The sequence below is a fragment of the Ahaetulla prasina genome, chromosome 6 (genome assembly GCF_028640845.1).
Source record: "Ahaetulla prasina isolate Xishuangbanna chromosome 6, ASM2864084v1, whole genome shotgun sequence".
NCBI lineage: Eukaryota > Metazoa > Chordata > Lepidosauria > Squamata > Colubridae > Ahaetulla > Ahaetulla prasina.
The window spans coordinates 111,092,319-111,119,006 of record NC_080544.1 but is presented as its reverse complement, the minus strand read 5'-3'; the positions used below and the strand labels follow the sequence as shown (position 1 = coordinate 111,119,006).

General features: G+C 43.3%; 1 protein-coding gene across 6 annotated transcripts in view; it reads left to right on the top strand.

Moving 5' to 3' along the window:
* The window catches only part of ARMC9 (armadillo repeat containing 9), a 173,579-nt gene that overhangs the window by 39,839 nt on the left and 107,052 nt on the right, over nucleotides 1-26,688 (top strand). For 5 of the 6 annotated variants that reach the window (XM_058188644.1, XM_058188641.1, XM_058188642.1 and 2 more), the window contains 3 exons: nucleotides 1,396-1,553; nucleotides 5,809-5,907; nucleotides 19,498-19,533. In XM_058188644.1, the coding sequence (XP_058044627.1) occupies nucleotides 1,396-1,553; nucleotides 5,809-5,907; nucleotides 19,498-19,533 (293 nt within the window). The remainder of the gene's footprint in view (nucleotides 1-1,395; nucleotides 1,554-5,808; nucleotides 5,908-19,497; nucleotides 19,534-26,688) is intronic. The other variant, XM_058188643.1, reaches the window with a different exon arrangement.

The following is a 26,688-nucleotide window of genomic DNA, read 5'->3' as shown; positions in this document are numbered from 1 at the left end:
AAACAAAAATTCTGCCTCTGCCTCCCAGCATCCATCGGTATTCATCCGGCTAGCGTCCTTGCAGCAAACAGCAAACCGCCTGGTCAGCTTCAGCATGTTATTGTAGCGTGATTGAGCACAAGCAGCTGATTGGTGGTTGGATTAGCCTCCCAGAATACCGCCAATCAGCTGTTCCAAGCTGCAAGGATCGGCACAGCCTATCGCTGCCTCACGCGTCGCGTTTTTGGCCTCTGCGCATCACGATTTTGACCACCCTTCAGCTGTTTTTGGCCTCCTCATACCCCATTATAGACCTGTTCCAGGCTGCTGGGATCGCCACAGCACATCGCCATCGATCACCACCTCCGCTTGTCACGTTTTCGGCCTCCATGCATTGCATTTTCGGCCTCCACACGCCCCGTTTTTGACCTCAGTGCGGCATGTCAATTCCAGGCGGCAGGGATTGGCGGTGTTTTGTCCCCCCTCACCTCCGTCCGAGCGATGGCTTAATTAGCCGGCACTATCAGCTCTGGCAGCAAAATAGCGAGCGTCTGCCAAGTGACTCTGTTATCTCTCTTGATGAGTCACCCAGGAACAAACAAGACTTCAGCTCTAGTTAAGCAGTTGATTTGCTTGCCACGAAGGGGTATAGCAGCCCTTGCTGCTTTTATATCCTGTGGGGTTGGCTCCATGACTCAGGACTTCCTAGGCCTGCCCCACCCCTGCTTCTGTTCTTCCCGCCTATCCTGCCTACGAAACCTAGGGTCTAGCCAGGCCTGATTGCCATCAGCCGGGTCTGGAGGCATGGCCTGGGAGGGGGAAGAGTCAGGGGACAGAGGCCTCGTTATCTCCTCCACCCGGCCTGCCTCTGGCTCCTGGAGCTGAGCCAGGGAAGCCGGTGCTCCTGAGGCAAGTCCTGATGGCCCTTCCCCCTCACTTTCCAAGTCACTTTCTGGCAGGGGGCCTGGTCGTGGGGCGCAGACACAACAGGCGGTGGCGATCCCCGCTGCCTGGAAACGGCCAAAAACGCGACACGCAGAGGCGGCAAATCAGTGGCGATGTGCTGTGGCGATCCCTGCAGCCTGGAATGGGTCAAAAACGGGATATGGGGAGGCCAAAAATGGCTGAAGGGTGGGGGCTGGCGGGTGGGCGGGGCTTTGGCAACATTTGCTGTATAAGACGCAGAGACATTTCCACCCCTTTTGGGTGGGGGAAAGTGTGTCTTATACTCTGAAAAATATGGTAACTTAAACCACGGAGAAAAGCAAAAAAAAACAGAACAGAGTTTTTCCGAACAAACCAGGAACTGTTACGCACCATCAGTTCTTACTACATCACTACAACTCTCTCTCTCTCTCTCTCTCTTTCTCTTTATTTTCTTTTTTCTTTTGCTCCTTCCTCCCCTACTTTTTGCAGAAACGTTGCAGCAGCTCCACCAACAGCTGGTAGAATCCGAACGCAAGACCATGACCTACCTGAAGCGCTTTAACAAAATCCAGGCTGATTATCACAACCTCATTGGCGTCACAGCTGAGCTGGTGGATTCTCTGGAGGCCACCGTCAATGGCAAGATGGTACGGACATCCCTGCGGCCAGCATGGGGGTCTCGGGCCCATAGAGGTCAAAAAAGTCAAGTCCCACCCATTATTGCATGCAATACGTGTGAAAAAACAGAAGTGTCGTGTCCCTCTCCCCCTCCAACGACCGGGTCAAGGAAGTCCGTATGAAGCGTGGCCACGAAGCCCCTGCAGCTTTGCCAAATTCCTTTGAGGTTTCTCAGGGCAGGCAGGAGTCCAAGTTGTGACTTCAGCAAACTAGATGAGACTTTGCTTGACTCAAGGTTGGAATGCCACAAGCAGGTCCTTTATATAGGCTGTGGGGTTTGGCTCCATGACTCAGCATTTGTCCAGGCCTGCCCCTCCCTTCCTTCCGCTGGCGTCGCCTCTCAGATCTCCAGAAGCGAGGATCCTCCCATTTTGAATTCTCTTCAGCTGGATCTGCTGTCAGTAATTCCAGCACGTGGCTGGCTTCCTGCTCACACGCTGTTTGTTTCTTCATTCCTGACATCCTGCCAGGGCCGGGGGCTGGAGGCATGAAAAGCCTTTCATCTTCATTATCAGACTCGGAGTCTGATAACAGGCCCAGGATCCGGGCTGAGGAGAGGAGGGAGAGAGCTTCAATTGCACAGTTTCACCTCTCGCCTTGATACGGATGGTTCTCAACTTACGACCGCAATTAGGCCCCAGATTACTGTTGCTAAGCGAGATTGTTGTTAACTGAGTTTTGCCCCTGTTTTTCTTATTTTCTTTTCTTTTTTTAAACTCCATTTCTTTTGCTAGTGTTCGTATAAATTCTTTGATTCAATATTTAGAATTAAGGGCTACCTGCATTTCTGACATTGCGAGTCTTCCCAGAGTAAGATTTGTAGCATACAGATCTAGTAAATAAAAAGAAATAAGTCAGTGTAACCACATCTCTGGTCCCTGTGGCCCATTGTTCCCATTTGTTGTTGTTAGCTGCGAAGTCGTGTCCGACCCATCGCGACCCCATGGACAATGTTCCTCCAGGCCTTCCTGTCCTCTACCATCCTCTGGAGTCCATTTAAACTCACGCCGACTGCTTCAGTGACTCCATCCAGCCACCTTGTTCTCTGCCGTCCCTTTCTTCTTTTGCCCTCCATCGTTCCCAGCATGAGGCTCTTCTCCAGTGAGTCCTTCCTTCTCATTAGGTGGCCAAAGTATTTGAGTTTCCTCTTCAGGATCTGGCTTTCTAAAGAGCAGTCAGGGTTGATCTCCTCTAGGACTGACCGGTTGGATCGCCTTGCAGTCCAAGGGACTCGCAGGAGTCTTCTCCAGCACCAGAGTTCAAAGGCCTCCATTCTTTGGCGCTCAGCCTTTCTTACGGTCCAACTTTCACAGCCATCCATTGCAACTGGGAAAACCAGAGCCTTGACTATATACACTTTTGTTGGCAGGGTGATGTCTCTGCTTTTTAGTACGCTGTCTAGATTTGCCATGGTTTTCCTCCCCAGGAGCAAAGCGTCTTTTAATTTCTTGGCTGCAGTCCCCATCTGCGGTGATCTTGGAGCCCAGGAAAATAAAATCGGTCACTCCCTCCATTTCTTCCCCATCTATCTGCCAGGAATTGAGAGGGCTGGATGTCATGATCTTAGTTTTCTTAATGTTGAGTTTCAACTTTTGCACTCTCCTCCTTCACTTGCATCAAGAGGCTCTTTAGTTCATCTTCACTTTCTGCCATTAGAGTGGTATCGTCTGCATATCTGAGGTTGTTGATATTTCTCCCGGCAATCTTAATTCTAACTTTTGATTCATCTAGCCCCGCCTTTCTGCATATAAGTTAAATAGGCAGGGCGACAGTATACAAGCCTTGCCGGACTCCTTTCCCAATTTTGGACCAATCAGTGGTTCCGTGTCCAGTTCTCGCTGTTGCTTCTTGACCCGCATATTGTTCCCATATTTCTTTTTTACTCTGTCTGAAAATCCCCACTTTGGGTGATGAACCATTTAAGTCAGGGGTCTCCAACCTTGGCCACTTTAAGACTGGTGGACTTCAACTCCCAGAATTCCTCAGCCAGCTTTGCTTTGCTGGCTGAGGAATTCTGGGAGTTGAAGTCCACCAGTCTTAAAGTTGTCCAGTTTGGACATCCCTGTTTTAAGTTGTTCTCCCAGATCTCACCAGGAGGGGTCACTGTTGAGTTGACTCTCACCAAATTTAGAGTTTTTTTGAAAATAGAACACAGGTAGACCTCAAATTTGCGACACCAATGGAGCCCAAAATGTATGTTGCTAAGTGAGTTTTGCCCCATTTTACGACTTTCCTCGCCACCTTTGTTAAGTGTATCGCTGGAGTCTATAACATAGTGACCCGGTTGTTAAGTGAATCCGGCTTCCCTACTGACTTTGCTTGTCAGGAAAAGGTTGTGCAAAAGGTGATTCGCTTAACAAGAAGCGTCGTAAAATGGGGCAAAATTCACTTAAAGGTGTCGCTTAACCACAGAAATTTTGGCCTCCGTTGCGGGTCGTAAATCGAGGACGACCTGTACTTCGAAGGTCCTTTACTGGTGTGCCCTGAGCTTTGCTATTTTCCTCCCTCATCGGTGGATGAGGCTGCACAACTTTACAAAACCTATTTATACTTCCAGTTGTTTGTTTGTTTATTTGTTTGTTTGTTTTATTTAATTTATATTGCCGCCTATTCGCACATGGCCACTCAAGGCGGCTTACAGAATATAAAACCTCACATAAAAAGCAATAAAACTAATAAAAGAAGAGTCATATAATAAATTAATATAATAAAATCACCTCAGCACCTCACGCGAGCCATTGAATGGGCTCCATCCCACTCTGGGTTCCCCAGGCCTGCTGGCAGAACCAGGTCTTCAGCGCCTTCTGGAAAAGTGTTAAGAGTGGGGGCCATTCTAATCTCTGGGGGGAGGATTATTACAGATTAAGAGAATTGGAAGGGACCTTGTAGGTCAGCAGTGTGCAGCAGCTGCCAAAAAAGCCAACCCAATTCTGGGCTGCATAAACAGAGGAATAGAATCAAGATCACGTGAAGTGTTAATACCACTTTATAAGGCCTTGGTAAGGCCACACTTGGAATATTGCATTCAGTTTTGGTCGCCACGATGTAAAAAGGATGTTGAGACTCTAGAAAGAGTGCAGAGAAGAGCAACAAAGATGATTAGGGGACTGGAGGCTAAAACATATGAAGAACGGTTGCAGGAACTGGGTATGTCTAGTTTAATAAAAAGAAGGACTAGGGGAGACATGATAGCAGTGTTCCAATATCTCAGGGGCTGCCCCAAAGAAGAGGGAGTCAAACTATTCTCCAAAGCACCTGAGGGTAGAACAAAAAGCAATGGGTGGAAACTAATCAAGGACAGAAGCAACTTAGAACTAAGGAGAAATTTCCTGACAGTTAGAACAATTAATCAGTGGAAGAACTTGCCTGCAGAAGTTGTAAATGCTCCAACACTGGAAAGTTTTAAGAAAATGTTGGATAGCCATTTGTCTGGAATGGTGTAGGGTTTCCTGCCTGGGCAGGAGGTTGGACTAGAAGACCTCCAAGGTCCCTTCCAACTCTGATATTATTATTATTATTATTATTATCTAGTTCAGGGGTCTCCTTTGCTGGCTGAGGGACTCTGGGAGTTGAAGTCCACAAGTCTTAAAGGGACCAAGGTTGGAGACCTCTGATCTAGTCCAACCCCCCCACCCTACACCATTTCTGACAGATGGCAGCCCAGTCTCTTCTTGAAAGCTTCCAGGGATGAAGCTCCCACAACTTCTGAAGGCAACTTTCTGAAGAATTTCAGAAAAATTCTCCTTATTTCCAGGTTGAATCTCTCCTTGGTCAGTTTCCATCCATTATTTATTGTCTGGCCTTCGGGTGCTTTAGGAAATAGCTTGACCCCCTTCCTCCTCTCTGGGACAGCCCCTCAAATATTGGAAGATGCTATCCTGTCTCCCCTGGTCCTTCTCTTCCCTAGACTAGCCAGGCCCAGTTCCTGCAACTGTTCATCGTATGTTTTAGCCTCCAGTCCTCCAATCATCCTGGTTGCTCTTCTCTACACTTTTTCCAGAGTATCAACATGATGTTCCAGAGGGAGGGAGCCACCATGGAGAAGGCCCTTCTTCTGAGTCCCACCAGGTGTATCTCCCTCAGGGATGGGACCCGCCAATATTCTCTGCCTCCCCACTCTGATGGGTCTGCAAGACAGGGTAACCTTGCAGATAACCTTCCCTTTTTAAAGGGAAACGAGTTCTAACTTTCCTTTGGGGGTGGGGGGTTTCTTGATTATCTCAGATCACCCCGGAAGACCTGCAAAGCGTCTGCATGCGTCTCTTTAGCAATCAGATGAAGCAAAGCGTCCCACACAGCATCGACTTCACCAGGCCCGGAACTGTAAGTATAATTGTGACTTTCTTTGCAAATGCTACCTGTGTTGTTGTTTCGGTGCCTTTTCGGGCTGCAGGCTCCCCCCCCCACACACACACACACTGAGATGAAGACATGCAGTCATCTAGGCCAACGCTCTCCAGCCTTTGGGGCACCAGGGACCAGTTTTGTGGTTTTTCCATGGACCAGAGGGGGCATGGTTTTGTGTGTTGGCCAAAAACTGCGGGATGGGGCTTTGCTTGTTTGTCAGGCCTGATGTTGTGACTCCAGTTCCCGAAGCTGGCCCCATGCCCGAAAGTGACTCCGAGAGTGAGGGGGAAGGGCCGGTAAGACTTACCTCGGGAGCACCGATTCCTTTGGCCTGGCTCCAGGAGCCAGAACTAGACCAGTCGGAGGACGTAATGAGGCTGTCATCCTCTGATTCCTCCCTTCCCCAGGCTACGCCTTCAGACCCAGCTGATAATAATAATCAAGCTTGGCTTGACCTGCGCTTCAGAAGATTAGAGAGGCGGCCTCATCAAAAGGAAGAGGATATATAAGAGGATATATTTATTTATTTATTTATTTATTTATTTATTTATTTATTTATTCAATTTGTATACCGCCCTTCTCCTGAAGGACTCATGGCGGTTCACAGCCAATAAAAATACAAAAATACATAGAACACAAGTTAAAAAACAGTATAAAAAACTAATTCAATATATGGCCTAAAAATTGGAATAAGATTAAAAACCCCATTTAAAAACCCCATTTAAAACTACATGTAAGCTAGGCCTGCACGCTGAAACAGAAGCGTCTTCAGCTCGCTGCAAAAGGTCTGGAGGTCGGGGAGTTGTCGAAGCCCCGGAGGCAGCTCATTCCAGAGGGCAGGAGCCTCCACACAGAAGGCCCTCCCCGTGGGGGTCACCAGCCGACATTGTTTGGCCGATGGTACCCGGAGGAGGCCCTCTCTGTGGGAGCGCACAGGTCGATGGGAGGCTACTGGTGACAGTAGGCGGTCCCGTAAGTAACCCGGTCCTATGCCATATAAGAAGCTTTGAGACTGCTCTCACTCCACGGGAAGCGAAGTTTAGCTGATCCGTTTCAAAAAGAGCTGAAAGTCTTGCTACGTGAGACATTTGTTTGAACTTTGGCAGACAGCTGCGATTTCTCTGCCAGGACTGATAAGAGCCGTGAATCCACTGGCTGAAGGCCAGCTCATTAATCCGAAGTGGGGAAGGAGACAGAACCCCTGATGTGTGGCAGTTAGTGACACGGTTGTTAAGTGAATCCAGCTTCTTCGTTGACTTTGCTTCTCAGAAGGGGGCAAAAGAGAGATCATATGACTCTCGAGCACACTGCAACCGTCATAAATATGAGTCAGTTGTCAAAAGCGGCTGAATTTTTATCCTGGCACCCTGGTGATGTCCCAAGGGTCGTAAGTGTGAAAAACGGTCCTGAGTCATTTTTTTTTAGTGCCCTTGTAACTTCGAACAGTCACTAAACAAACTGTTGAGGACTCCCTGTACTTTTGCCTGGATAAACTGAGAGTTTTGATTGACATATTGACATATTATGTGGTAAGAATTGGTACGTTCCCACAACTCTCTGCTTAACTGACTGGCTGTGATTGATGAAGCTCCTTGGACAAACATCTCAAGCTCACAACAATTAGTCCGGGTTGCCATGATTCAACCTTTATTTTGATTGTTTTTATTAGTTTATAATATAAAAAATACAAAAAATACAAAAGGAAGTAGTAGGAAAATAAGAATAGAATAGAATAGAATAGAATAGAATTTTATTGGCCAAGTGTGATTGGACACACAAGGAATTTGTCTTGGTGCAGATGCTCTCAGTGTACATAAAAGAAAAGATACGTTCATCAAGGTACAACATTTACAACACAATTGATGATCAATATATCAATATAAATCATAAGGATTGCCAGCAACAAGTTATAGTCATACAGTCATAAGTGGAAAGAGATGGGTGATGGGAACTATGAAACGATTAATAGTAGTGCAGATTCAGTAAATAGTCTGACAGTGTTGAGGGAATTATTTGTTTAGCAGAGTGATGGCCTTCGGGAAAAAACTGTTCTTGTGTCTAGTTGTTCTGGTGTGCAGTGCTCTATAGCGTCGTTTTGAGGGTAGGAGTTGAAACAGTTTATGTCCAGGATGCGAGGGATCTGCAAATATTTTCACGGCCCTCTTCTTGATTCGTGCAGGAGGGAAGGGAAAAGTGTAGGGAAAAAAGGAAAAAAAGAAAAAAAAGAACAGGGATTGACTTCCAACTCCCTTTGGTGCAGTAGAATAAGATACTGGTGGTCCTCGATTTGCGACAACAATTGAGCCCAAAATTGATGTTGCTAAGTGAGAAGTTTGTTAAGGGAGTTTTGCCCGATTTTACAACTTTTTTTTTGCCGCAAGTGTGAAGCGAATCACTGCAGTTGTTAAGGTAACAACACGGTTGTTAAATGAATCCGGCTTCCCCGTGGACATGGCTTGTCAGGTCACAAAAGGAGATCACGTGACACCCCGACTCCCCCGGAGACTGCAAGCGTCATAAATGTGAGTCACTTGTCAAGCATCCGAATGTAAATCTTATGACCACGAGGATGCAGCAACAGTCAATAAGTGTAACAAGTGGTCCTAGGTCCCTTTTTTCAGTGCCGTTGTAACTTCGAACAAACTGTCGTAAATCGAGGACCACCTGTAAGAGCATCAAACCTCAACTTTTCTACTTTTTTTTTTTTTTTTTTTTTTTTTATTGAAAGAGTTTTAAAAAAAACAAAAACATTTTCCCCCTTTTTTCCCCCTCCCTCCCAAAAAAAAAAAAAAACATCCCCTCCTCCCCACCCCGGCTTCCCGGGTCAATCACAAGGTAAAGTCCAATCCAAATAACCACATCCAAAGCTTTTAGTCTCCCAACCCCTCCCATTACATAAAATAACTTTCTAATTATTCAAAGGCAATCTGATATTTCTTAATCTGATATCTGTTTTGTAGATAATCAATCCATTTTTTCCATTCAATTAAATATCTTTCCTGCGTATTGTCTTTTAAAAACGCTGAGATTTTAGCCATCTCAGCCAAGTTAATAACTTTCAATATCCATTCTTCTATTGTAGGTATCTCTTCTTTCTTCCAGTATTGTCCAATCAACAGTCTTGCTGCTGTTATTAAGTTCAAAATCAGTTTAGTCTCAATCCCTGTACAATCCATTATAATTCCCAAAAGGAAAAATTGTGGCAGGAACTTTATCTTCTTCTTCAGTACATTTTGAATAATCCACCAAATTCTTATCCAAAAGACCTTAATTTTCTTGCAAGTCCACCAAATATGAAAATATGTAGCATCATCACAATCACACCTCCAACATTTCGCTTGGATATTAGGATACATACATGATAATTTTTTGGGATCTAAATGCCATCTATAAAACATCTTATAAAAATTTTCCTTAAATTCTGTGCTTGTGTAAACTTAACATTTCTAACCCAAATTTTCTCCCATGTTTCCAACATTATTGGTTCCTGAATATTCTGTGCCCATTTTATCATACAATCCTTTACCAAATCCTTTTCCGAATCTATTTCAAGCAACACATTATACAATCTCTTTATATGCTCCTGGGTCTGATTTCTAATTTGCTTTATTAAATTTTCCTCCCTTTGCATTATACCAATTTTTTGATCTTCTTTCCATCTAGCACTTATTTGCCCATATTGAAACCAAGTATAATTCCTCCCTTCTTCATTTAATACCTGTAATGATTTTAATTGCAATCTACCTCCTTCAGCATACAAAAGTTCTTTATATGTAATCATTTCCTGTTTCTGTTCTATATTTATATTCTCTATTGCATGTCTAGGGCTCACCATATAGGAATCTTATAATCTAATTTATAGGAATATTTATTCCAGACCCGCAAAAGAGCACTTCTCAACACATGATTCTTAAAAGCCCTATCCACCTTTTTCCATAAAATAAGTACGCATGCCATCCATATAACAAGTCATAACCTTCTATATTCAAAATTCTTTCCTCTGTTAAGTTAAACCAGTCACTTATTACTGAGAGGGTTACTGCTTCATAATATAGTTTAAAATTAGGCATTCTTAAACCACCTCTTTCCCGTGAATCCTGTATTATTTTCATTTTAACCTCGCCTTTTACCCTGCCATATAAATTTATTAATCCCACTCTGCCAATCTTCCAAATTTTTATCCTTTTTAATTATAGGTATCATCTGGAACAGAAACAAAAATCTAGGTAACACATTCATTTTAATAGCAATCCTTCCCAATAGGGATAACTGCAATTTCTTCCAGCCATTCATATCATTCTGAACTTTTGCCATAGCAAGTCATAATTATTCTTATAAAGTTTCTTGTTCGATGAGCTAATATAGACCCTAAATATTTAACCTTTTTACTACCTCAAATCCTGTCATTTCCTCTAGTTTTTGTTTCTGTTGTATAGACATATTTTTAATTATCACTTTTGTTTTTTCTGATTTATTTTAAATCCTGATACCTTTCCATATTTATCAATTACTTCCAACAAAAATCTACTTGAATTTATAGGATTCATTAACGTAACCACTACATCATCTGCAAAAGCTCTAACTTTGTACTCATATTGTCTAATCTTAATTCCTCTATTTTCATTAATTCGTATTTTATCTAATAATGGTTCCAGAGTCAAAACAAACAATAATGGTGATAAGGACATCCCTGTCTTGTTCCTTCGCAATCTTAATAACTACTGTCAAACTACCATTTACTATAATCTGTGCTGTTTGCTCTCCATAAATCGCTTTAATTATTCTAATAAAACAGTCTCCAAATTGCATTTTCTCTATTAATTTAAATAAAAAATCCCAATGCAATCGATCAAAGGCTTTCTCTGCATCCAAAAATAAGTGCCGCTTGAAGTATTCTTCTTTCCAAATATTCCAATATATTAATAATCTGTCTAACATTATTCCTCATCTGCCTCCCTTTTATAAAACCAGATTGATCAGTATGAATTCTTTGTTGTAAAACTAACATTAATCTATTTGCTATTATTTTACAAAATCTTATAATCATTATTTAAAAGTGAAATCGGCCTATAGTTACCAGGTTTAGAGCAGTCTTGCTCCTCTTCGGTATCAGTGAAATAAAAGATGTTTTCCATGACGGGGTATTCCCACTCCTAATTGTATCTGATTAAATAATTCTTTAAGTGGGCCTAATATTTCATCCTGTGTTTTTATAATAAGTTGCTGTAAGACCATCTGTACCAGGGTTTTCCCATTTTAATTGTTTAATTGCCTCCACTATTTCTCCAGTAGCTATCGGCCGGTTCAGCTCCTCCTCTGTTCTAATGTTAGAATATTCACCTTATAATCTTTCAAATAATCATAAATATCCCTATCCAATATTTTGTCTTTTGCATATAGTGCAGTATAAAATTCTGAGAATGCCTTTTAATTTTATCCTGTTGATATGTCTCTTTACCTTTATATTCTATTTTTGTATGACACGTGCTTTCTGTTTCTTCCTTAAATTATATGCCAACCATCTCCCAGGTTTATTTGCATTACAAAAGGTATTATGTTTAGCATATTGTATATTCGTTGCCACCTGGTCTGCCATTAACATATTAAATTGACTCTGTAATATTTTTATAGCCTCTTTAAGTTTATGATCTTGTGGGTTTTGAATTAATAACTGTTGCTTCCTTTGAATTTCTTCTTCCAAATATCTACGCTGCTTTTGTTTATTATTCCTTTGCCTGTTGTCCAAATAAATCAATATCCTCTAATAAACGCTTTGCTCGCTTCCCACACAGTTCCTATAGGTGTCCCTTTGTACATATTAAAATCAAAAAATTCTTTTAACTGTTTCTTACAATAAGTTACATTATCCTCATATCTAAACAGATTTTCATTCAACCTCCATGTTCTACCACCTTTTTTCCCTTGTAATAATTCCATCCATACTGGGCTATGGTCAGTTAAACACCTCGAAAATATCTTCGTTTTCTTCACCCTAGAAAGCAAGTCATTAGAAATTAAAATAAAATCAATGCGTGAAAAAGATTGATGCCTATCAGAAAAAAGTAAAATCTCTCTCATCTGGATTCCGTAACCTCCATATATCTCTAAACTCAAAGTCTTCCATCATTTCAAAAAAAGATTTTGGTAATTTTGCATGTATAGGTATCTTCTTGGAGGAAGTTCTCTTATCCCTTCTTGTATCAATTACTCCATTCCAGTCTCCTAATAAAATAAACGAACTATAATCCCAGAGGGTCAACCTCTCATGTAACATTTTGTAAAACTTTTCTTGTTGCTGATTAGGTGCATAAATACCTATCAACAAAGTCTTTTTTGCATCTATCACCAGTTCAATAGCAATAAATCTTCCTTGAATATCTGCCTCAATTAGCTTAGCTGGTATATCCTTCCTGATATATACAACAATTCCATGCTTCTTTTCCAAAGCTGATGCAACAAAATGGTTACCCAATTTTGAATTAATTAAATATTTTTGGTCTGATAATTTTATATGTGTCTCTTGCAAACAAATCACATCATTTTAAATTGTTTCAAGTAGTGAAATATTTTCCTTCTTTTCTGAGCTGAATTCAAGCCATTAACATTCCATGACAAGATTCTATTTGCCATTACTGGCCTCCTGAAGCTTTGAAGCAGACAACGGAAGCTCCTCCTCCGGTATCTTCCGTCTAGCTCCTCCCACAGCTTCCATAATGGGATCCTGACTTTTACTTTGAGACTGTTGCTCTTCTTTACGCTTAAGGGCTCCTCTTGTCACCCTTTGCTCTTGTGGTTCCTCTAATACTGGCAGCAATAAAGGCTCTTGGGTCACCACGCCTTCTTGAGTCTCTTGAAGTTTTTCTATCACTTCTATTTCGACTTTCAAAACTGTAGAAAGAAAATCCTTTGCCTTTAAAACCGTGTCAATTCTATATCTCCTTCCTTGATAGAATAGTGTCAGTCCAACTTTTCTACTTTTGAATAATGGTATAAACTAGCCATTTCTATAACAGGAAACTTATCTGATCGGTAAAACCCCAAATCAAAGTTTCACTTTTTTTTCTCCCACCTCGAGCACAAAGCCCAGAAATGGTTTCCAAGCAGAAAGGAAATTAATGGTGGTTCTCCTCCCCCTGCCTTCAGTCAAAGCAATCAGTTTCGCCATCTCTGCTAACTCCATCAATCTTTGCAGCCATTCATCTCTTTTGGGAATCAAACAGTGGTAATATTCAGCCAGTCGAACCGGTAGTAGCGACCTGCCCCTGGCGCTATGCCATCCTATTTAGCCACGTTTTATAAGCCACGCGCATGCTTGCAAGCCACATGCGTGAGCAAAGCGCCTGCACAGAGGCCGCACGCATGCGCAGAAGGGCACACGCACGCACACATTTTTGGCGTGCAGCAACCCGGTGGTAAAATTATGTGAAACCCACCCCTGGAATCAAAATATCCTGCCACGATTCAACCTTTAGACCCACACAGAGATATTTCCAATGGCTTCCGCGATGTTCATTCCAACAGTTCCCGTATTGTGAAACCACAAAGGCTTAAAATGCCGGCTTTGCCTCTTTTATCAAGTTTCTTTTACACCGCAAAGTGCAATTCTTTGTTCCTATTTTACACCCAAGAGAACAAGATTGCAAAGGGTGTGGCTTGGCCAAGGCCACGTATTTTAGATTTATAGAATTTTTATTGGCCAAGCGTGATTGGACACACAAGGAATTTGTCTTGGTGCATATGCTCTCAGTACATAAAAGAAAAGATACGTTCATCAAGAATTCTAAGATACAACAGTTAATGATAGTCATAGGTTACAAATAAGCAATCAGGAAACAATAAGCAATCAAGAAACAATATCAATATACTCAAGGGTCCTTGAGTGGCTCAGACTGCTAAGACAGTCTTATTAACACAGCTGCTTGCAATTACTGCAGGTTCAAGTCCCACCAGGCCCAAGGTTGACTCAGCCTTCCATCCTTTATAAGGTAGGTAAAATGAGGACCCAGATTGTTGGGGGCAATAAGTTGACTTTGTATATAATATATAAATGGATGAAGACTATTGCTTGACATAGTGTAAGCCGCCCTGAGTCTTCGGAGAAGGGCGGGATATAGAATAGAATAGAATAGAATAGAATTTTATTGGCCAAGTGTGATTGGACACACAAGGAATTTGTCTTGGTGCATATGCTCTCAGTGTACATAAAAGAAAAGATACGTTCATCAAGGTATATATAATATATATATATAAATATATATAAATATAAATATATAAATGCAAATTAAAAAAAAATTAAAATACAGTAAATCGTAAGGGTACAAGCAACAAAGTTACAGTCATAAGTGGAAGGAGATGGGTGATGGGAACGATGAGAAGACTAATAGTAGTGCAGACTTAGTGAATAGTTTGACAGTGTTGAGGGAATTATTTGTTTAGCAGAGTGATGGCCTTCGGGGAAAACGGTTCTTGTGTCTAGTTGTTCTGGTGTGCAGTGCTCTATAGCGTCGTTTTGAGGGTAGGAGTTGAAACAGTTTATGTCCTGGATGCGAGGGGTCTGTAAATATTTTCACGGCCCTCTTCTTGATTCATGCAGTATACAGGTCCTCAATGGAAGGCAGGTTGGTAGCCATTGTTTTTTCTGCCGTTCTAATTATCCTCTGAAGTCTGCGTCTTTCTCGTTGGGTTGCAGAACCGAACCAGACAGTTATAGAGGTGCAAATGACAGACTCAATAATTCCTCTGTAGAACTGGATCAGCAGCTCCTTGGCCAGTTTGAGCTTTCTGAGTTATGACTCCCAGCCAACTATGGCAATCCTGTGGAAATAGCCATATAAGTAAGTATAAATGCAGAGAGGACAAGTGTCTTTCATGGTTTTGAGCAGAGTTTCATCAGCAGTTTAAATTCGATGTACCAGAAGTTTTACCTTGGATAATTTTGGGTAGAAGGGCCACCGGCTCACTTGAGCGAGGTATACAACAGAAGTAATCAGTATTCTAGCACCGCTTTACAAAGCCTTAGTAAGACCACATGGGAATATTGTATCCAGTTTTGGTCACCACAATGTTAAAAAAGACGTTGAAACCAATAGTGGGTTCCTCTTACCTTCGCTACCGGTTCGGAACTGGGAGTGTGCGCGTGTGCACATGTGGCACTCAATTTGCTCATGCGCAGCACTCCTGCGCATATGCAGACCGCCCGTGACAACATCTGGGCAGGTGGACAGAGCCCGCCACTACCGGTTTGGCCAAACCAGGGCGAACCAGCCACTCTTTCTAGAGTTTAGAGCAGAGCAACAAAGATGATTAGGGGATTGGAGGCTAAAACATACGGAGGATGATTATAGGAATTGAGAATGACTAGTTTAATGAAAAGAAGGACCAGGGATGATAGTAGACTTTCAGTATTTGAGGGGCTATCACAAAGAAGAGGGGGGGTCCACCTATTCTCCAAAGCACCAGAAGGCAGGACAAGAAACAATGGATGGAAACGCATCCAGGAGAGAAGCAACCTGGAATTAAGGAGAAGCTTCCTAACTGTGAGAACAATTAACCAATGGAACTGCTTGCTACTAGAAGTTGTGGTTGCTCCATCACTGGAAGTTTTTAAGAAGAGACTGGACCGCCATTGGTCTGAAATGGTATAGGGTCTCCTGCTTGAGCAGGGGGTTGGACTAGAAGACCTCTGAGGTCCCTTCCAACAGTATTATTCTATGTTCTAAACCCAGACCTTGTTTTCTGAAAGGACACAGCCTTAATGGTAAATTCTTGGTTCTTTCAGCTGGCAATTGTAATTTCATAAGCAAAGATGTGAACTGAAAAAATGTTCAGGATATGAATTTAAGCCTAGAGGTGTGCTTTTGGTTAAATTTAAAGAGTGTTTTTTTAAAGCAGATCAGGCTATTTTTACAGGGTTTGGTTTTTTTTTGCCTAACATCTGTTTTTTGCCCAAAAGGTATATATATACATATATATATATATTTAAAAAGTTGGCCACACCCACCCAGTCACATGCCCCCCCAACCAAGCCACACCCACAGCAACAAATTTTACATTTCACCACTGGTTTCCATCCATTATTCCTCGTCTGGCCTTCGGGTGCCCTAGAAAATATTTTGACCTCCTCCCCTCTGGGGCAGCCCCTCAAATATTGGAAGATGCTCTCCTGTCTCCCCTGGTCCTTCTCTTCTCTTCACTAGACCAGCCAGGCCCAGTTCCTGCAACCGTTCATTGTATGTTTTAGCCTCCAGTCCCCTAATCGTCTTTCATGCTCTTCTCTGCGCTTTTTCCAGAGTTTCAACATCCTTTTTTATATTGTGGTGACCAAAACTGGATGTAGGATTCCAATTGTGGCCTTACTAAGGCTTTATAGAGTGGCAGTAGTACCTCCCTTGATAAACTGGTCTGCAGCCATACTGGACTTGGCACAGGGGTGTCTAAAAGAGTAGGTTAACCTTGGATAGTGTCGGGCGCAAGGCACCAGGACCGCACAGGTAGCTGAATAAAATGGTATGTTTATAGCTGCTTATCTATGAACAGGAATCCCGAAGGTAGTCCTTCACTTACAACCGTAACTGAGTCCAAATATTTTGTTGCTCAGCGACACAGTTGTTAAGTGAGTTTTGGCACCCTTTCTTTCACAGTCGGTAAGTGAATCGCTGCAAGCTGTTAACTTAACACTGTGATTCAGTGGATCTGGTTTATGACCGGTTCTCACACTTGTGGCCGTTGCAGCATCTCCACCGCCACTTGATTGAACTTTGGGCGCTTGGCGGCTGGCTTGTGTTACCACCGCTTGCAGCGTCCTGGGGTCTTGGGTTTGTCATTTGCAAACTTCCTAGAGAGCTTCTGACGGGCAAAATCTGTGGGGCAACCCAGAGTTGCTTAACGACCACGTGATTCACTTAACGATGCTAGCGATTTGCTTAACCAACGTGCAAAACAGGTTGTAAAGGGAGACACGGCTCGGTGAACAATCGCCCTGCTTAGCAATGAAAATTTGGAGCTCAATTGCGGCCGTTAAGTTGTGAACGAACCGATTGATTGATTGTTTCCTGTTTGCTTATTTGTTCCCTATGACTAGCATTAAGTGTTGTACCTTATGATTCTTGATGAAGGTATCTTTTCGTCTATGTATACCGAGAGCCTATGCACCAAGAGAAATTCCTTGTGTGTCCAATCCCACTTGGTCAATAAAGAATTCTATTCTATTCTATTCTATTCTATTCTATTCTATTCTATTCTATTCATATTAACCCTGGAAGCTTCCATGCGGCCACCTTCTTGGGAAAGTAGGAGGGGAAATTAGTAGAGAGAGATTGGAGTTAGACATAATAGCATTATTATATTACCATTCATTTTCTCTATTCTATTCTATTCTATTCTATTCTATTCTATTCTATTCTATTCTATTCTATTCTATTCTATTCTATTCTATTCTATTCTATTCATATTAATCCCGGAAGCTTCCACGCTGCCACCTTCTTAGGAAAGGAGGAGGGGGGATTTAGTAGAGAGAGATTGTATTAGACATAATAGCATTATTATATTACCATTCATTTTCTATATTTTATTCTGTTCTGTTCTGTTCTGTTCTGTTCTGTTCTCTTCTCTTCTCTTCTCTTCTCTTCTCTTCTCTTCTCTTCTCTTCTCTTCTCTTCTCTATACCTGTACAGGTTAGCTTGTCCTTCAGCCTTAGTTTCCAGGAAGAACATTGTGTCATAACTTGGAGGGAAGAAAAAAAACCCCAGCATCTCTCTTTGAACAGGTGACCTGCACCTGCTGACGTCAGAGTCTAGAACCTCTTGCTATCTTAATCCAGTTTAGCCAGAAACAGTGAGAAGCAAAATTTTAGTTTTCATCTCGAGATAAGCCATGGACTGTTGAATTGCTGATCAAAGTTCAGCTGGCAAATCCCATAGCGAAACCTCTGAGGTCCCTTCCGACGGTATTATTCTGTGTTCTAAATCCAGGCTTTGTGTCTGAAAGGACACAAGCTTAACGGTAAATTCTTGGTTCTTTTACCTGGCAATTGGAATTGCCTAAGTGGGGGGTTAGATTCCAGGGTCCCTTCCAAGTCTATTTTCTTTTCTTTTCTTTTCTTTTCTTTTCTTTTCTTTTCTTTTCTATTCTATTCTATTCTATTCTATTCTATTCTATTCTATTCTATTCTATTCTATAGTAAATGGTAGGACACAGAGGGAAGGAGAAGGGGAAGAGAGAAGTGTGGAAGAGAGGGAGAAACGAAAAAAACCGCATTGACTTCTGACTCCCTCTGTTACAGTAGAAAAAGGCTTTAACATCGAACCTCAACTTTTTACTTTTCCATAACAGTATAAACTCGCCATTTCTATAACAACCAATCAATCTAATCAGTAAAATCCCAGATCAAAGTTTTTATTTTTTTTTCCACCTTGAGCACAAAGTCCAGAAGCGGTTTCCAAGTAGAAACAAAAGCACTTAAGTTCTTTTCTTCGATCCAGTCAATTTAGCCATCTCTGCCAACTCCATCAACTTTTGCAGCCATTTCTCCATGGCGGGAATCGAAATGTCCTTTTTTTTTTTTTTGTACAGTAGCCCTGCTGCCGTCGACATACATAATAAGATCAGAGTTCCAAAAGTTCTAACGGTCACAAAATGAACTATTGTAAGTTGAGGATTACCTGTGCTCTCTGAGCTTGGTAGTTTTCTTGCAGACGTTTAATGACCCAACTAGGTAACATCATCAGTGCTAGAAGGGATGTGGGAGGAAGAGGAGGCGCAGGAGGAGGGTTGTGAGGTCCTTGGTGCTCTCTGAGCTTAGTGACTTTCTTGTAGACGTTTCAGGATCCGACTCAGGGGTGAAATCCTCCTGATTCGCACTGGATCGGGCGATCCGGTAGCGATCTTGGCGGCTGGTTCGGCGATCTGGTAGCGATGGCGGAGCAAAGCTCCGCCCACCCGCCTGGCTGTTGTTACTTCCTGGTTTTAACCAGGAAGTCATGTGTTCATTACGTTCTGCGCTATGTCCAGTAGGTTTTGTGCATGCGCAGTAGGTCTGCACGCATGTGTGAAGCACGTGAGCGAAGCACATGCGTGTGGCGCATGCACTTCCGAACCGGTATGGAAGGTAAGTAGATTTCACCCCTGACCCAACTAGGTAACCCCATCAGTGCTGGAAGGAAGTGGGATGTGCAGGGTGGAGGAGGAAGAGAAGGAGGAGGAGAGGAGGAGGAGTGTGAGGTCCTTGATTCTGTCTGAGCTTGGTTGTTTTTTTGCAGACTTTTCATTACCCAACTAGGTAACACCATCAGCGCAAGAAGGGCGTGGGGAATGAAACATCAAGAAAGCAACCAAGTTCGGAGAGCGTCAAGGGCCCTTCGTAGACATTAAGAAATTTCGACGTGTCTGCGCATGGATCTCTCCAGTGTGTTTTTTTCCTCTTCTTAAATCAACTTTTCATTTTTTAAAAAAAAACATTTATTTTATGCGCTAGGTTTTATTTCTGTGGTTTTTCTCTTTAACCTTTTTTTTTCTCTCTCTCTCTTAATCTCTTTTATTGAATGTGTGCCTGTTTACCTCTCTCTAAAGGAATATGGCTGTATGAGGCCCTGTAAGGATGAATATGTAAGTTCCCACATCTCCATTTTTTTTTTCTTCTTTAAAATCTTTTCACTTTTCTCTGTGCAACCTGTCCTGTCTTCTTCCTTGCTAACGTTTGGTGCCAGAGCAGGGGTCTCCAATCGTGGCCACTTTAAGACTTGTGGACTTCAACTCCCAGCAAAGCTGGCTGAGGAATTCTGGGAGTTGAAGTCCACAAGTCTTAAAATTGCCAAGGTTGGAGACCCCGGTACCAGAGCATGTTTGTATGGCCAGCTCGATTCATTTGAATGATTGCATGGAAAATTGAACCGAATTAAAAACAACAAACACGCGACAATTACGAGTCAGATTATGCCTCTGTATGGCATGTTGTAGGTTTATTTCTGAGCCTCTTCTTCAGCATGAGCTGTCACCCAGGTGATTTTAAATGTATATATTAGAATTCTTGTTGTCTGTTCCAGGCACCAGACAGGTTTTCTTCATCAGAGGAAAAAATGTTTGTTCGTTTGCTGGAATTTTTACGTTCTTCCACTTCTGCAGGCGGTATAAAATAATCCTAAAAAAATTAAAACAAATTTGTAACTCACCTGTTTAATCTCAAAAACTGCAGGTAGTTCTTTTTTTATTATTATTATTGAAAAAGTTTTACAACAACAATTAAATTTCCCCCCCTCCCCTCCCCCCTCCCTCCAAAACCCCCCTCCCCCCCTGACTTCCCGGAGCAAACACAAGGTATAGTTCATTAAACAAACAGTCATACATTAAATTTTTAAAATCAGGTAGTTCTTGATTTACAGCCGTTCATTTAGTGACCGTTCAAAGTTAAGTTGGCATTGGAAAAAAAAGTGACTTATGACCGTTTTTCACACTTAGGACCTGGGTCACTTGATCAAAATTTGGCCACTTGGCAACTGGCATGTACTTACGACGGTTGCAGTGTCCCGGGGGTGGGGTGGGGGTCGCACGATCCCCTTTTGCGACCTTCTGACAAAGTCAGTGGTGACGCCGGGATCACTTAACAACTGTGTGACTAGCTGAACACCTGCAGTGATTCGCTTAACAACCGTAGAAAGAGAGGTCGTAAAATGGGGCAAAACTCCCTTAAGAAATGTTTCGCTTAGCAACATAAATTTGGGACTCACTCGTGGTCGTAAGTCGAGGATGAGCTGCAGCCAAAGACTTCGAAAGAAGGACCCAGGGAATAAGAAGCCTTTTGCATGGCAGAACTAGGTTCTTTCACCATGATATGAACCTGGATTTCAGTCGTAATGGTAGGATTCATATATAGGTAGTCCTCGACTTATGACCTCAATTGAGTCCAACATTTCTGTTGCTAAATGAAACATTTATTAAGCGAGCTTTCCCCCGTTTTATGACCTTTCCTGTTCAGGGTTGAACTGAGGGCTCCTTGGTACAGGTGGTCTTCCACTTATGACCATAATTGTGCCTAAAATTAATATTGCTGAGTGAGACATTTATGAAGGGAGTTTTGCCTCATCTTACGACCTTTCTTGCCACGTCGTTAAGTGAATCACGGCAGCTGCTACGTTAGCAACAGGGCTCTTAAGTGAATCTGGCTCCCCTGTTGACTTTGCTCGTCGGAAGGTCGCAGAAGCTGATCCCATGACCGCCAGGCACTGCGCCCGTCATTATTTATTTATTTATTTATTTAATTAGATTTTTATACCGCCCTTCTCCCGAAGGACTCAGGGCTGTTTACAGCCAGATAAAACAGAACAACAATATTTATTTATTTATTTTTATTTATTATTTAAATTTGTATACCGCCCTTCTCCCGAAGGACTCAGGGCGGTTCACAGCCAAGTAAAAATACAGTACTATAAATACAAATTAAAATACAGTTAAAAAACTTATTAAAATTGGCCAGAATTAAAATTTAGAACTAAAACCCATTAAAACCCATTAAAACACTAACCCAGTCCAGCGCAGATGAATAAGTAGGTTTTAAGCTCGCGGCGAAAGGTTCGGAGGTCCGGAAGTTGACGAAGTCCTGGGGGGAGTTCGTTCCAGAGGGTGGGAGCCCCCACAGAGAAGGCCCTTCCCCTGGGTGTCGCCAGACGACACTGTCGCGCCGATGGCACCCTGAGGAGCCCCTCTCTGTGAGAGCGCACGGGTCGGTGAGAGGTATTCGGTAGCAGCAGGCGGTCCCGTAAGTACCCCGGCCCTATGCCAATATAAATACAAGATAAAATAATATTTAAAAAACTTATTCAATTTGGCCCAGATTAAAATATATTTAAAACAATAAAACCCATTAAAAATTAAAACCATATAAAATCTAAAATTCTATGCCAGTCCTGCGCGAATAAATAAATATGTCTTCAGCTCACGGCGAAAGGTTCGAAGGTCAGGAAGCTGGCGGAGTCCTGTGGGAAGTTCATTCCAGAGGGTGGGAGCCCCCACAGAGAAGGCCCTTCCCCTGGGGGTCGCCAGCCGACATTGCTTGGCGGACGGCACCCTGAGGAGTCCCTCTCTGTGAGAGATAAATATGAGTCAGTTGCCGAGCATTCGAATTTTGATCATGGGGGGATGCTGCAGCGGTCGTAAGTGTGAAAAAGTCCCATTTTTCAGCGCCATTCTAACTTTGAACGGTCCCTAAACGATTGGTTGTAAGTCAAGGACTAGCAGTATTACATTAAGCCCAAAGCACATTAAAATCCCTCCCCTTTATGGCTTGGTTTTATGAACTGGTGCCAACATAACATTTCACAAGTCGTGTTAGTCAATGTCCCTGGAAGAGACAGGGTTGCAGGTGCCATCTAAGAACCACAGGGGAGAGGGGGCTGGTTGCCGGGGGGTCATTATTGCAAAAATACCCAGGGAAATAAATCAAAATGAGTGACAGATCAATGCAGTGAGATAGAACCTAATCCATCGGCAAACCGGTCCTGCCATGAATGGCAAGCATTGTGTTTCGGGGGGCTTTTCAATTGCCTATTTGGTATCATCACGTCTTGATGGACTCCACCTCTGAAACGGCGTCCTCGCACTCTTTTTCTTCCCACCCTCGTCGGTGAGAACGATGCTCTTGTGTTACACAGCGTGGCTTTGTGGCGGCCGGAGCGTCTGGATGGTATGCGGAAACAGGAGTAATGCAATCTTGCCTTTTGACATTTTCGTGCTTTTGTCCTCCCGGCCTTTCCCAGCTGGGTGGCTTATAAAGGGCACCGATTATAGAAGCGGGCCATGAAAGGGAGGGAGGAGACAGTTGGGGGGGCTCAGAAAGACTCGGAATTGGTGGACCCCCCACCAGGCTCATTGAAAGGGTCTTTGCAGGAATCTTCTGCCTGGCGTCCCGATGGAGGGCTGGGAAGAGATCTGCAGACCTGTCTAGTTACAGATGCCATCTGGAAGGGACATGCATAAGAGCACCAGCGTGCCTACTGTCCCTGTCCTAATGTTCCCTTTAATTGTATTTGTTTTATGTATTCAATTCATGCTCGACAAAATAGATAGATAGATAGGTAGATAGGTAGATAGTTATAGGTAGATAGATAGATAGATAGATAGATAGATAGATAGATAGATAGATAGATAGATAGATAGATAGATAGATAGATAGATAGATATAGGTAGGTAGATAGGTAGATAGATATAGGTAGGTAGGTAGGTAGGTAGGTAGGTAGGTAGGTAGGTAGATAGATAGATAGATAGATAGATAGATAGATAGATAGATAGATAGATAGATAGATAGATAGATAGATGGATGGATGGATGGAGATAGATAGATAGATAGATAGATAGATAGATAGATAGATAGAGATAGATAGGTAGATAGATAGATAGATAGATAGATAGATAGATAGATAGATAGATAGATAGATAGATAGATAGATAGATAGAGGTAGATAGATATAGATAGATAGATAGATAGATAGATAGATAGATAGATAGATAGATAGATAGATAGATAGATAGATAGATAGATAGATAGATAGATAGATAGATAGATAGATAGATAGATAGATAGATAGATAGATAGATATAGGTAGGTAGATAGATGATAGGTAGATAGATAGATAGATAGATAGATAGATAGATAGATAGATAGATAGATAGATAGATAGATAGATAGATAGATAGATAGATAGGTGAAAAGCAGGACCAGGGGAGACATGAAAACAGTCTTCTAATATTTGGGGGGGCTGCCACAAAGAAGAGGGGGTCAACTTATTCTCCGAAGCACCTGAAGGCAGGACAAGAAATTTCTCTTTAATTCCAGGTGAGAAGCAACCTGGAATTAAAGAGAAATTTCTTTGGCAGTCAGAACAATTCACCAGTGGAACAACTTGCCACCAGAAGTTGTAAATGCTCCAACACTGGAGGTTTCTAAGAAGAGATTGGGCAGTCTTTGTCCAGAATGGTCTAGGGCTGTGATGGCGAACCTATGGCACGGGTGCCAGAGGCGCCACGCAGAACCCTCTCTGTGGGCATGCGCGCCGTCGCCAGCTGCACTTTCAGGTTCTGGCCCGCTTGTGCATGCGACAGAAGCCAGAAGAGAGCAGCTGTCTGATGTGCAATGCCAGCTGCTCTCTTCCGGGTTCCGGTGCTCCGGCGCGCGCTCCAGTTCCACCACTCGCTGCCAGAAAGGTTAACCACTGATCTAAGGCAGGGATGACTAATCTTGTTGTGTCTCGTCCGATCTCACCACAGCCGGGGCCTTCTTATCTGCTTCCGAACACGGAGGAATGTCCTAGTATGCCTCCCGGCCCCAGCCCTGGCTCCATGCCCAGACAGGCTAAAGAGGAGGAAATACCTCCAGCCCCCAGCTCTGGCTCCATGCCCAGGCAAACGGAGCAGCTAGACCCCTACCCCTCCTCCACAGCATGTGAGCCTGAGGGAGGTCAATTGCCAATAGCTGCCGACTGGAGTGACCCTCGCTTCAGAAGAATTGATAGGCGGAGGCAACAGAAGGAAGGGAGGGGCAGGCCTGGATAAGTGCTGAGTCATGGAGCCACACCCCATGGCCTATATAAAGGATCTGCTTTCTGGCAGTCTCTGAGTCAGGCAAAAATCTAAACATATCTTGCTGAAGTCACTTTCTGGTCTCCTGCCTGCCTTGAAGACTTTGCTAGGACTTTGGCAGAGCTGCGGAGGCACGCCTGATTCGGATTTCCCTGACCCGGCCGTCAGCGGAGGAGTGGGACACGGCAAATCTTTTGGGCACCGAGTGCCCAAACCAAAACGTGTGTGGATGCGCGCGCGCGCGCCAGAGTGCCGGAAACCCAAAGACCAGCTGGCCGGCGCGCATGTGTGTGCCGGCCAGCTGGTCTTCGGGTTTCCAGCATGCGCATGCGCACCAGTCAGCACTGGAAACGTGAAGACCAGCGCGCGCATGCTTGTTTTTTTGAGCTGTTTTCTGGACCGTTTTCACGCCATTTTTGGGCTGTTTTTCAGGCCATTTTCCGGTGCCCCGGCGCTCGCGAAGACCAGCTGTTGACAGCGCATGTGCCCACAGAGAGGGCTCTTTGTGCCACCTCTGGCACGTGTGACATAAATTGGCCATCAGAGGTCTAGGGTCTCCTGTCTGAGCAGGGGGGTTGACTAGAAGACCTCCAAGGTCCCCTCCAACTCGCTTCTTCCGTTAACGGGTGCAGGGATTGAGTATTTCTAGAAGGATCAGGGCTGATATGAGAGCAGTCTTCCAATATTTGAGGGACTTCCACAAAGAAGAGGGGGTTAGGATTAGGGTTAGTTCTCGGTTTTCCAATATTTCAGGGGTTGCCACGAAGAGGAGGGGGTCAGCACCTGAGGGCAGGACAAGAATCAATGGAGAGAAACTGATCTAGGAAAAAAGAAACCTGGAACGATGGGAGAAACTTCCTAACAGTGGGAACAATTAATCAGTGGAACAACTTGCCGCCAGAGGTTTTAAGAAGAGACTGGACAGCCATTTAATATAATATAATATAACAACAGAGTTGGAAGGGACCTTGGAGGTCTTCTAGTCCAACCCCCTGCCCAGGCAGGAAACCCTACACCATCTCAGTCAGATGGTTATCCAAGATTTTCTTAAAAATTTCCAGTGTTGGAGCATCCACAACTTCTGCAGGCAAGTCGTTCCACTTATTAATTGTTCTAACTGTCAGGAAATTTCTCCTTAGTTCTAAGTTGCTTCTTTCCTTGATCAGTTTCTACCCATTGCTTCTTGTTCTACCCTCAGGTGCTTTGGAGAATAGCTTAAACTCCAAATCTTCTTTGTGGCAACCCCTGAGATATTGGAAGACTGCTATCATGTCTCCCCTAGTCCTTCTTTTTATTAAACTAGACATACCCAGTTCCTGCAACCGTTCTTCATATGTTTTAGCCTCCAGTCCCCTAATCATCTTGGTTGCTCTTCTCTGCACTCTTTCTAGAGTCTCCACATCTTTTTTACATCGTGGTGACCAAAACTTTGTCTGGAATGGTGTAGGGTCTCCTGCCTGAGCAGGGGGTTGGACTAGAAGATCTCCAAGGTCCCTTCTCACTCTGTTATTCTGACCCCCTCACATCCTGGACAAGTGTTTCAATGCCTACCCTTGCCCCCTCCCCGGGACAGCGCTATAGGGCGAGGGTCTCCAAACTTGACAACTTTCTTCTGAACGTCAACGCCCAGAATTCCTGGGAGTTGAAGTCCACAAGTCTTGCCAAGTTTGGAGATCCTTGGGAAGAATGCAAAACTGGTTTATCGATGGCGACGTTTGCTGCAGCTGTTTGCTAGGAGTGAGGCCGTATAAGATTTTTGGGTTTATTTATTTATTTATTTATTTATTTATTTATTGATCACATTTGTATACCGCCCTATCTCCCGAGGGACTCAGGGCGGTTAACAGGCATATAAAAAGGACATATAAATACAGATTAAAACACAAATAAAAAACTTATTCTAACCAGCCTGATTACCAAAACCAATTAAAATCAATATAAAATTTAAAATTTCAAAAATTTAAAAATCTAAAAAACCTAGTCCAGTCCTGCGCACCTAAATAAGTGTGTTTTAAGCTCACGACGGAAGGTTCTAAGGTCCGAGAGTTGGCGAAGTCCTGGGGGGAGCTCGTTCCAGAGGGCGGGAGCCCCCACAGAGAAGGCCCTTCCCCTGGGCGTCGCCAGACGGCACTGCCTAGCTGACGGCACCCTGAGGAGTCCCTCTCTGTGAGAGCGCACGGGTCGGTGAGAGGT